This window comes from Nycticebus coucang, chromosome 4 (genome assembly GCF_027406575.1).
Source record: "Nycticebus coucang isolate mNycCou1 chromosome 4, mNycCou1.pri, whole genome shotgun sequence".
Classification (NCBI taxonomy): Eukaryota; Metazoa; Chordata; class Mammalia; order Primates; family Lorisidae; genus Nycticebus; species Nycticebus coucang.
Window position 1 is genome coordinate 10,034,475 of NC_069783.1, and position 12,695 is coordinate 10,047,169.

The window sequence follows — 12,695 nt, forward strand, 5'->3', positions numbered from 1 at the left end:
TTAGGTATATTCCTAAGTATTTCATTTTCTTTGAGGCTATGGTAAATGGAGTTGTGTCTTTAATTAACATCTCATCTTGGCTGCGTTTGTAGAGTTTAAATAGGATTTGTTAAAGATTTTACCAAACCAAAGTTTCATTGGTAATAATTCATATGAGTCATTTACATTTTTCTCCTGCATTTCCCTATGTGGGAGCATGTGCTATAAAAATCCATTTGAATTGGGGGCGCGAGGTTTCAAGATGGCGGTGGCTGGGAGGTTGACCGAGAGGCTGACTTAAAGGCCCTACCAAGTAAAAGAGGCTGGGAGTCATCCCTTCCTCGCTTCTCGCAGCCCTGGGAGCCCCGCAGAAGTGTTTTTTTCTTTTTCTTAATGAAAAAGTAAACCACACAGATTGTCAACATGGGATGGAGATCTACATCATCCATCAAGAGTGGAAAATTTATGAACCCTACAGACCAAGCTCGAAAGGAAGCCCGGAAGAGAGAATTAAAGAAGAACAAAAAACAGCGCATGATGGTACGAGCTGCAGTTTTGAAGATGAAGGATCCCAAACAGATTATCCGGGACATGGAGAAATTAGATGAAATGGAATTTAACCCAGTACAACAGCCACAGTTAAATGAGAAAGTCCTGAAAGATAAGCGTAAAAAGCTACGTGAAACCTTTGAACGTATTCTACGACTCTATGAAAAAGAGAATCCAGATATTTACAAAGAACTGAGAAAGCTAGAAGTAGAATATGAACAGAAGAGAGCTCAACTTAGCCAGTATTTTGATGCTGTCACGAATGCTCAGCATGTGGAGGTGCAGAGTATCCCTTTGCCAGATATGCCACATGCACCTTCAAACATTTTGATCCAGGACATTCCACTACCTGGTGCCCAGCCACCCTCCATTCTTAAGAAAACCTCAGCCTATGGACCGCCAACTCGAGCAGTTTCTATCCTTCCTCTTCTTGGACATGGTGTTCCACGTTTGCCCCCAGGCGGAAAACCTCCTGGCCCTCCCCCTGGTCCACCTCCTCCTCAAGTCTTGCAGATGTATGGCCGTAAAGTGGGCTTTGCCCTAGATCTTCCGTCTCGTAGACGAGACGAAGACATGTTATATAGTCCTGAACTTGGTCAGCGGGGTCATGGTGATGATGTTTCCAGCACCAGTGCAGATGATGGCTATCCTGAAGACATGGATCAGGATAAGCATGATGACAGTACTGATGACAGTGACACTGACAGATCAGATGGAGAAAGTGAGGGGGATGAATTTGTACACCGCGATGACGAAAGAGACAACAATGAAGAAAAAAAGTCAGGTCTAACTGTACGATTTGCAGATATGCCAGGAAAATCAAGGAAAAAAAAGAAGAACATGAAGGAGCTAACTCCTCTTCAAGTCATGATGCTTCGCATGGCAGGTCAGGAAATCCCTGAGGAGGGACGGGAAGTAGAGGAATTTTCAGAGGACGATGATGAGGATGATTCTGATGACTCTGAAGCAGAAAAACAATCACAGAAACAGCATAAAGAAGAAGCTCATTCTGATGGCACATCTACTGCTTCTTCCCAGCAGTGGGCTCCCCCACAGTCTGTTCCTCCTTCTCAGATACAAGCACCTCCCATGCCAGGACCACCTCCTCTTGGACCACCACCTGCTCCACCTTTACGGCCTCCTGGACCACCTACAGGCCTTCCTCCAGGACCACCTCCAGGAGCTCCTCCATTCCTGAGACCACCTGGAATGCCAGGACTCCGAGGGCCTTTACCCCGACTTTTAACCTCCAGGACCACCACCAGGCCGACCCCCTGGCCCTCCCCCAGGTCCACTTCCAGGTTTGCCTCCTGGCCCTCCTTCTCAGGGACCTCCACCAAGGCTACCTCCCCCTGCACCTCCAGGCATCCCTCCACCACGTCCTGGCATGATGCGCCCACCTTTGGTGCCTCCACTTGGACCTGCCCCCCCGGGCTTTTCCCACCAGCTCCCTTGCTGAACCCTGGGGTTTTAAGTGCCCCTCCCAACTTGATTCAGCGACCCAAGGCGGATGATACAAGTGCAGCCACCATTGAGAAGAAAGCCACGGCAACCATCAGTGCCAAGCCACAGATCACTAATCCCAAGGCAGAGATCACTCGATTTGTGCCCACTGCACTGAGAGTACGACGAGAGAATAAAGGGGCTACTTCTGTTCCCCAAAGAAAGTCAGAGGATGATTCTGCTGTGCCTCTTGCCAAAGCAGCCCCAAAATCTGGTCCTTCTGTTCCTGTCTCAGTACAAACTAAGGATGATGTGTATGAAGCTTTCATGAAAGAGATGGAAGGGCTACTGTGACATCTTTTGATGCCAGACCAGGCTCCTGTTCACAACAGTGGCCCATGAAGAAACAGGCTCTTGTTAAACTTAGCTGAAAGAGCTACTTCTACTGTCAGGGTATTTTCTAATTTCAGTTCAAGGAATATCCTAAAGTTTAGCCTTGTTCAGAATCTACTGCATATAAGAGAGAGTATTTCATACAGAATAGATTGGTTATTGAAGCAGTGCTGCTAACATCCATTCCCTGTCACACCAATGTTTCCATCCCATTTCTTCCCCTTCTCCAGCTCTTTGGAAATTTGTGATCAGGGGGATCTTAGTTCCTTATTTGTTTTGACTCCCTTCTTGTGTGCTGTGGGCACTGGAGTAGAGATTTCTGAAAACCCAGTTTATGTCATCTTGCCTTTTGTGTTTTGAGTTATTTTTAATATTTTCCTGTAAATACTTTGTAATATTTTACCTGTAGTGAAATGAATCACAATGTCATTTCCTAATACAAAGCAGGATATGTGGGAAGAAAATGTACAATTCTTTGATTAAAATTATTTCCCACTCACCTAAACTTTGAGTGTTTCCTGGAAAAAATAAATAAATGTTCTACACCAAGAAAAAAAAATCCATTTGAATTAATTGTATTGAAAGAGGAAATACATTCAACAAACTGGAAATCTTTTGTTTTATTAGGTAGTAATATATCATTTACATTATAAAAAGATAAACTGAGTATCTTCTCCTAAAAGAAAAGAGAGTTGCCAAATTTTGGAGGATAATCATATCACACTGGATTCAGGCTTACAATACCAACTATTTTAAATGTCATTTGAACTTTGAGAAATTTTGGTCAAGGCAAATTAAACAAATAAGAACAACAAAAAGACTTTTATTTTTTTTGAAGTGGTATATTTACATACTCAAAATTCAAAAGTTACAAAAAGTGACAGTGGAAAAACCTCCCTCTGATTCCTGGCTCTTAGCAGCAAAGTTCTCTCTTTGAAGTCTACCAGTTTCTCACACATTCTTCCAACGATGTTTTATGCACAAATATTCATTGATGTTACCCTTCCCCTTTTTGCACACTATTGACCATTTCTTGCCTTTTTATTTTTTTATTTATTTTTATTTATTTTTTTTTGTAGAGACAGAGTCTCACTTTATGGCCCTCGGTAGCCGAGGCATCACACAGCTCACAGCAACCTCCAACTCCTGGGCTTCAGTGATTCTCCTGCCTCAGCCTCCCAAGTAGCTGGGACTACAGGCGCCCACCACAACGCCCAGCTATTTTTTGGTTGCAGTTCAGCCGGGGCTGGGTTTGAATCCACCACCCTCGGTATATGGGGCCGGCGCCTTACCGACTGAGCCACAGGCGCCGCCCTTCTTGCCTTTTTAAACCTAATAAAATACCTTGCAAATGGTTCTTTAACAATGCAATAAACATCTTTCTTATTCTTTTTTTTTTTTGTCTTCATAGTATCACTGCGTGCATGTGCCATCAATCCCCCACACTGTTTCCCAGTCTGGACATTAGGTTATTTATAATCTTTTGCCACCATGAACAGCGTTGAATATAGAACCAGTGGAATCCTAGTACTCTGGGAGGCGGAGGTGACAGGACTGCTTGAAACCAGGAGTTTGAGATTAGCCTGGGCAATACTGTGGGACCTGGTCTCTACAAAAAAATCTGAAAATTAGCCTGGAGTGGTGTCATGTACTGGTAGATCCTGCTGCTCCTGAGGCTGAGGCAGGAGGATTGCTTGAGCCCAGGAATTTGAAGCTGCATTGAGGTATGATTGTGCCACTGCACTCCAGCCTGGGCAACAAGAGCAAGACTCTGTCTGAAAAAAAAAAGAAAGAAAGAAAAACCTTGTGCAGACATTATTTCACATAGATGTGTGTGTATCTATATGGCTAGAAGTGAATTACAGGGCAAGAGGTATATGCCTTGGTGATTTTTATAATTGGCAATTGTCAAATGGTCCTCTATAGAAGTTGCACCAATATACTTTCTTGTATCTAAAAGTGTGAAAGTATAATAAAACAAATAACTTTTCACTTAGCTTTTAAGAAACAGTATTGTTTGTTCTGTATTAATACATTTTTCCAACAAAAGCATCCTTATTCTTTTGGATAGAAAGAGGTTATGTAGGGTGGCACCTGTGGCTCAGCGGGTAGGGTGCCGGTCCCATATGCCGGAGGTTGCGCGTTCAAACCCAGCCCCGGCCAAATTGAAAAAAAAAAAAAAAAAAAAAGATATCTCAAAAAAATATCATTTCATGTTTAAAAAAAAAAAAAAAAAAAAAAAAAAAGAAAGAGGTTATGTATCAAAAGGCTACCAATTGCCAGAACAGCAACTTTTTCTTACTGACAGTATCAAAGGTTTTCAATCATTTTAGCTTAAGGTCTGCCACCTTGCTGAGCTATACACATCAATGTTTGAATATATTACAATAACCCAGGTATATCATACATGTATATAACATACCTCATTCTATATGGATGTAATATACATCATGTGTATTATAGACTATTATATTCTTGAGAGAATCAACTCTGAAGAGCTGTTCTTTGGAGAAAAAGAGAAAAAATGATGATGTTGCATGTGATAGGTACAGACAGTAAATGTGCTTTTGTGTACAGTCTTTGCATTTTCTTCAGCCCTCTGCAATTTTGTCCTGTAATGGCCATTAGTAGTTAGGAGGCAGTCCTGATACATTGCTACAGAACTGTCAGAATGATTTAGTTCGGTACATGTTATTGGAACAGAGCATCTGCTCATTCAAACCTTTACATAATTTCATCCTCTGGTCATGGAAGACCACGTCTAGTGTGCAACCAGACTTTTAAAAAAAGTCCCATCCAAGTTGAATTATTACTTTCTATTCTACTTGGTATATATAGTATAATTTACTTTGTTTGATAATGTCTTCTTGATAGTCGAATGTGTTTGATTAAATGTTCACCTCCCATGCACCACCCCATGAACTATATAAGTTGCACCAAATTCACTTTGCCTCTTTGACTTCACTCATTTTATGCACCTAATATTTAACACCAGTATTTAAACCAAGATGAGTTTGGCAGCGCTGTGAACTACCAGCTGGTCTCTTATTCACAGGTGTGTAGAGAATTCAAAGTGTTCTCCACCAGGTGGAGCAGTTTCCCCTTAGGCTAGGGAGTCTTCTGAACAGCACATCTGAATTTTGGGGTTTCAAGTATACCTGGTTAGAGACAGAGGTGAGGCAGAGTGAAGTCGGGTACTTCTGGATTTGAGTTTAAGGTTTAAAAGGAGGAACAGCCAAACCCAGGCCTTAGATTTATTATGGATCAAGGTGGAGTTTAGTATTTCTGGTCTAAACTTGACATAGAAACAAACCAAGCCCTAACCCTGCTGTTACGGGTCAAGAGGTGTCCTCCTTGCACCTTCCCTCCAGGCCCCCAAGCTTCATGTGTTGCAGTCCTAGCTGGTACCTCAGAGTGTGGCCTTATTTGGAGATAGGTCAACAGCATTAAAATGAATTCGCTAAAGTATCCCTATCCGATATCCTAAGGAGGACATTTGGACACAAAGATGTAAGAAGAGAAGATGGTCTAAGAGACACAGGGAGATAATGGCCGTGTACAGCCAAGAAGACAGGCCTGGGACAGACTCTTCCCCACAGCCGTCAGGAGGAACCAACCTGCCAACACCTTGATTTTTGGCTTCTAGCCTCCAGATCTGAGACAAGAAATTTCTGTTCTTTAAGCCAAGCAGTGTGTGCTACTTTGTTATGGCAGCCCCAGCAAACTACCCTGTTTCCCCGAAAATAAGACACCCTCCAAAAATAAGACCTACTTACAGGAAAGATAAGATGTCCCCTGAAAATAAGACCTAGCGCATCTTTGGGAGCACACCTTAAAATAAGACACTGTCTTATTTTCGGGGAAACAGGGTAGTATACCTTCACGGTCACCCGATGGGATAAACAAGATGGGTTTAAGCATTCACCTCTGCTGAGGGAAACATTTTCCACATAGAAAGTCACACTTCACAACACAGACCTGGTTATAGTTCAGAGACATTTATTCTAAGAGAATAAATATTAAGTACCCTCATGCCATGTAGATGCCCCCTTAATATAGAAACAAGTGGCAAGCGTAGAACGCGTGATTCGAACTGTCTCCTCCACTCCACATCACCGCGTGTCACCTGGGTGGTAGGTATTTGTGTATATGGTAAGATATATAAATACACAAATACAGGAGAGAAGGAGTTTGTTTCTGGGGTCAGGGGTGTGAAAATATGCAAATGGTATAAAGAAAAATGTATAAGAAGAGTTGGGTCTGAAAGAAACAGAAATATGGGTGCAAGAGAGAATGTGTGTATCAAGGGAAGAACTGTCTGGGGGACAAGGCATGTGCGTGTGAGCATGTGAGAAAGTGTGTGTGAGTTGGTGACAGTGTGTGAGAACGCGTGGGAGAGAGAAATTTAGTGTTTTCGAAAAGAAGTACTTGTTGCGAGACATGGATATATGTGATAAGAGCTGTGTGTACTTGAAGCACGTGTGCTGTATTTGTCTGAGGAACTGGGTTTGTGTATAAGGAGCTAATAAGTGTAGTGCATGTAAGGTGGAAATGTGTGTGAGGGTGTATATACGTGAAGGACAGAAGGCAGAGAGAGAGAGTGTGTGTGTGTGTGTGTGTGTGATTCTTTAGGGTAATGCTGGGCAAAGACACAAAGGTGTCCAGAAGCCATGTCTAATTGCTGTGCTGACCTCATGGCCTCTGGGAGAAAGGCCTCCGCTTACTGAATGGGCTTGGAGAATGACAGGTCCTTTTTGCACGTTTCAGGTTGCCAGCAAAGTTTTTTAGTTTGGCTCTATTCTTGTCAACATTTTAAAACAGGCAATTTGGCTCACTGAAGAAAATATCTTGAAATTACTTTTTAAGTTTTGCTTCAAGTTCAATAAAGATGTTAAATAAGTGGGTCAGGTTCAGTTCCAGGAAAAACAAATCAGATAATTTGTATTTGTGTGCTGGTGTTTAAATCAATGAACTAGGAGCAGGGAGATGATTCATGAAGCAGCAAAAAATAACATGGAATCTCATTTCTTTCCTACTTAATTTTTAGTTGGTAGGAGTCTATGCATTTCTAAAATTCATTATAAATCCCTAGCAACCTAGGAGGCTGGGGATTGCTTGAGCTCAGGAGTTTGAAAGCAGCCTCAGCAAGAGCTTGACTCCATCTCTACTAAAAATAGAAAAAAATTAGCCGCACATTGTGGCTAGTGTCCCAGCTACCTGCCAGGTTGAGCCAAGAGGAACTCTTTAGCCCAAGAATTTGAGGTTGCTGTGAGATAGACAAACACCACAGCACTCTAGCCTAGACGAGAAAGTGGAGACACTGTTTCAAAAAAAAAAAAAAAATTCACTATAGATCTTCAAAAGTAAGATTAGGCCAGGCAAAGTGGCTCATGGCTATTATCCCAGTGCTTTGGAAGGCTGAGGTAGGAAGATCTCTTGAGGCCAGGTGTTCAAAACCACTTAGGCAGTATAGCAAGACTCCGTACAAAAAACAGATGTGGTGGTGTGTGTCTAGTTTTAGCGACTTGGGAAGTGAGCTACGATCATGCCACTATGCTCCACCCTGTGAAACAGAGCAAAACTCTGTCTCTAAAAATAAGTAAGAAGTAAGTAAATAAACAGGTTAAATGATTTCTCTCAAAGTCATTGTATTAGCTAGTTAAGGTATGGGATCTCTTCCTAAGAGATTTCCCCTAAGAGTAACATCATATTCACTTTGATTCTTCCATTAAGCCAAAGTATTCTTGTCTTTTTTTTTTTAAGAGATAGAGTTTCACTTTGTCGCCCTGGGTAGAGTGCTGTGGCGTCACAGCTCACAGCAACCTCCAACTCCTGGGCTTGGGCAATTCTTTTGCTTCAGCCTCCCGAGTAGCTGGGACTACAGGTGCCCACCACAACACCCAGCTATTTTTTGTTGTAGTTGTCATTGTTGTTTAGCTGGCCTGGGCCGGGTTTGAAACCGCCAGCCTCAGTGTATGTGGCTGGTGCTGTAACCACTGTGCTACAGGTGCTGAGCCTAAAGTGATTATCTTTTTAATGAAAAGAATTCATTTTTGGAATTACTTTATTCTATAGTAAGGATGGGCAAACTATTATTCATGGGGCAAACTATGGTTTTATGGGCCAAATCTGCTCAGTTGAATGTTTTTATTTTTTGCCACAAGACCACCAGAAGTCTAATCAGTTGACTGTTTTTTGTTTGTTTTATTTTATAGCCCATGAGCTAAGTATGTTTTTAACTTTTTTTTTTTTTTTTTTTGAGACAGAGTCTCACTCTGGCACTCTGACTAGAGTACCGTGGCATTATAGCTTATAACAACCCCAAGTTCTTGGGCTCAAGCAATCCTCTTGCCTCAGTTTTTCTGTTTTTAGTAGAGGTGGGGTCTCATTATTGCTCAGGCTAGACTCAAACTCCAGAGCTCCAGCAATTCACCTGTCTTGGCCTCCCAGAGTGCTAGGATCACAGATGTGAGCCACCGAGTCTGGCATGTTTTTAACATTCTTAAGAAGGTACATTTTAGATGGTTGTAAGCACTCAACTTCTAATTTTGCCACTTGGCCAGCAGAACCTAAACTACATCTTTCCCTTTAAGAAAAATGTTGTTGACCCTTATTCTATGGGATTTTCTTTGCTTACTAAGACAAACACTGTCAAAGTGTAAGGAGGAAAAGAATATAAGGACATTGAGGTGATTATTGGTTTAGCAATTACAGTAACTAATCGAAACCATAAAGGAAACATTTGATGTCAATTTAACATAGTTATTCTGTACATGTTTTTACTGAAGTGGTTGAAATGGGCTACACCCTGGAAACACAAATGCAGGTCAAGAATGTTTACTGCTGGCCAGGTGCGGTGGCTCACGCCTGTAATCCCAGCACTCTGGGAGACTGAGGCTGGTGTACTGCTGGAGCTCAGGAGTTGGAGACCAGCCTGAGCAAGAGAGACCCAGCTCTACTAAAAAGAGAAAAACTAGCCAGGGGTTGTGGCACTGGCCTGTAGTCCCAGCTACTTGGGAGGCTAAGGCAAGAGGTTTGCTCAATCCCAGGAGAATGAGGTTGCTGTGAGTTATGACTCCAGGATGTTCTACCCAGGGTGACAAAGTGAGACTCTGTCTCAAAAAAAGAGAGAGATTCATTCAGGCAACACTTTTACTGAGGGCCTGTTAGGTGCTGGCATTTGTTGGGAGCTAAATGCTCCTCGCCCCCTTTCCTCATGGACCCCTTGAGCTTCTGTACTGTGACTTCCAAGGTGTTTTCAAGACTATGGCTGTTAGCCAGGCCCAAGGCTTGACTGGAGGTCCTGGACAACTGACGGGAGGGTGCAAGGCCATTCTCCTGACTGTGGTTCTGTCCCTATCTGCTTCCTGAAAACACTGGGGCCCATCTTTTGCTAAAACAAGAGTGAGGGGGAAAAAATCTTTAGTTCTTTTTGTTTCTTCTCTCAGCGTGTGCAGTTTCATTCCTTTGCCCTGTGCTCATTGCTTGGGGTCACCTCTGTAGCAGCAGCCTGCAAGGTCTGCGGGGACTAGTCTGAAGTTTGTTCCTTCACCCATCTTCATCAGCAACGGCACCAAGAAAAGCCGGCCAGGTTCCACCTGCCCATTGTTCCAGAATGTTCCTCTTCCCCTGTAGGCCTCAGGCAGGCCTCCTCATGAGCCACGCACCGACCTCAACTGGCTGTTGGGGACACGGGCCTGACCACTCATGCTGCTTCAGCGGCCGGTCGCGAGAGGGGCGCAGGGACCACTGTTCCTGCCGTCCCACCAGAACAGCGCCTCAGCCCAGGTGGCCGAGGGTGGGTGCTCAGGGCCCTGGTAGTGGAGTGGGGAGGCCCAGGCTCGGCTCCCATCTGGCAGCCTCACAAACCTGCCATGTCCCCTCTGGATACCTGAGTCCCGCGCGACGAAATGAGCTCTGTCCTACCAGGGTTCTTCCGACTTCTGCCCAGATTCCCTCCCGCGCCAGGTCCCGGATAGCTGCAGGGTTTCCAGTGTGGCCCGGCGCGGGTGTCCGGGTGCGCGGGCACACGGGCGGGACGGAGACGCCGCGGGAGAATCTGCCGGGGAGAGCAGAGAGGCCATCCACGTCGGGGAGCTAAGGCGGCGCACGGGGCGGGGCTCCCAGAAGACCGGAGTTCCTTTCATCTCTGAACGTATCCAGGTGGGTGCGGATCGGGACCAGGGCAGCCTCCAGGGCGGGGGCTTAGACCTTTCCTAAGGCGCAGAGACCCGAGCACTGGAGAGGGCTCCGCGTCCTCGGAGGGGCAGGGGCAGCTAAGACTGAGGCTCCGGGGCGGGGACGCGAACCGGCAGGCAGGCGCGAGGCTCCGCTGCTGCCTGCGTCACCTCCGCCCCTCGTCCGACGCCCCCCGGGGTCCTGGCCCCGCGCCCCGGGCCGCCCTCACTCAACCCTTCCCCAGCGGAGGTCCCGGTGCGGCTGAGCCCACCGCCCGGCCCTCCTCCGCGGCCGCCCCGAAGACCCGGAGAAGTGGACCCTAGGTGGCGGCCGGTGTCAGGGGTCGCGTCCTCGGCGCCGGCCGCGGCTCCGGAGATCCAGGCTTTGCCGGGAGCCCCCGAGGCCGGCCAGGGCGCTGCTGCGGGGGGCGCAGCCTGGAGGCTGGGCTGGCCCTCCGACGGCGGCGGGCGCTCGGGAGCGGGGACGCGGCGCCGCGGCGGCCGCAGGACAAAGGACCCGAGGTAAGAGCTGACCCGCTGATCCGCCCCCGGCGAGGGGCTGCGCAGGGCGGGCTGCGAGCGCGGCGCCGGGGTTCGGACCTTGCCCCGTCCCAGCTGCATGGGAGAGGCGCCTGGCTGGGAAAGGCGCGCGGTCGGACGTGGGCACTTCCCGGCCCTGGTCCCGGGACGGAGGTGAGGAAGCGCCGGGGCTCGGCCCTGACCGCGTATGGGGACCTGGGTGCTGCTGCCGTGGGAGTGTGTGTGTGTATGAGTGTGAGTGTGTGTGCGCGAGAGAGAAAGAGAGGGAGCGCGCGAGCTGGAGGAAGCGGGCGCGCAGAGCGCCTGGCGCAGCGCTGGGCACATGGTGAGCGCCCGGTAGGTGAGGGCTGTTAAAAGTGACAGAGAGAGTCGTCCTGAGAATCAGTATTTCAGAGGCGTGTGCGCGGCGGTATCAGTCTCAGTTTCTGTGTTTAGGAGGCTGTTTGGAGGCCGAGATGGCAGCCACATTTCCCTCAGCACTTGGGACACGGCAGAAAATGGGGCTTCTGTCCAGAGAGGTCTGGGACGGTCTTTGAGGGGCTCTGGCTCCCGGGGAGGCTGGTTCAGGGGAGATGGGGGCTTCGTAAGCGGATCTCTGTGTGGGTTCTGGGAACAAAGGCTGCTTCATTGAAGTGCAAGAACGTGTGTGTGTGTGTGTGTGTGTGTGTGTGTGTGGCCATGGCCACCAAGGCGCCGCCGGTGGAGGCCAGGAGACTCGCCATTCATGCAGAAGGATGCTGGGCCATTTTGCTGTCAGCCTTTTTTTGATCCTTGGTCATCCTGACCAGCAGAAAAAGAACTACTTTGTATACTGAGGCTTTTCTTTAATAAACTTTTATTATGGAGTTAAGTGTTACTTCAGGGCTTGAAAGGTTTTTTATTATCCCTTTAAAACAATAAATGTGTAAATTTAACTTGAATAAACACTCTTTTATTCCCAATCAGAACACTTTAATTCTGCATTTAACACTGACATAGACAGGGGATTCTCAGTTTCATCTTACTTTATGCTGGTCGTGTGCCTAGTTTGCAGCACTTTGTAAGAAAATGTGCTTGAGAGTTTTAAAGCCACTTAGAAACTCACCTTTTAAGTGTTTTCTAAGGGTTTCTTATATTTCTGGGCAGAATTGTTTACATGCAATATATTGTTTCCAGTGCACTTTTCTGAATGCTTGCTCAGAAAACTTTGTTTCTAGGGAATAAAAAACCAAATTTGAAATGTGAAATAATTAAGTGGAATGAACACAGGTGAAATGTTTTTATATAGGGGCAGTGCCTGTGGCTCAGTGAGTAGGGTGCCGGCCCCATGTACTGAAGGTGGCGGGTTCCAACCTAGCCCCAGCCAAACTGCAAAAAAAAAAAAACAAAAACGTTTTTATAAATCTTTTTCGGATTGAAAAATCTGGTTCATTAAAAGTCTGCAGTGAGGTCTGTGGCATTTTCAGTTTCCAGCAGCAGTCCATGAGGTGTTCTGCTCATTATGGGACAGGGAGTCTTTATGGAGTTGGAGAAGTAGGGTTAGGCTGCAACTGAATTTCCATCTTGGCCTTTTTGTTATTGCAGATGGTTTGAATAGTTTATTTGTGGTTTAAAATGTTTTTAATTTATGATGAC

The 12,695-nt window shown here is 46.0% G+C and overlaps 1 protein-coding gene across 1 annotated transcript; it reads left to right on the forward strand.

Annotated features, from left to right (window-relative positions):
• Positions 1 to 228: 228 nt before the first annotated feature.
• On the forward strand, positions 229 to 2,913 carry LOC128583215 (WW domain-binding protein 11-like). Its single transcript, XM_053587289.1, is given in 3 exon segments — positions 229 to 1,773; positions 1,775 to 1,949; positions 1,952 to 2,913. Coding segments are annotated over 3 exon segments (1,920 nt in total). The 5' UTR covers positions 229 to 402; the 3' UTR covers positions 2,326 to 2,913.
• Positions 2,914 to 12,695: the final 9,782 nt, after the last annotated feature.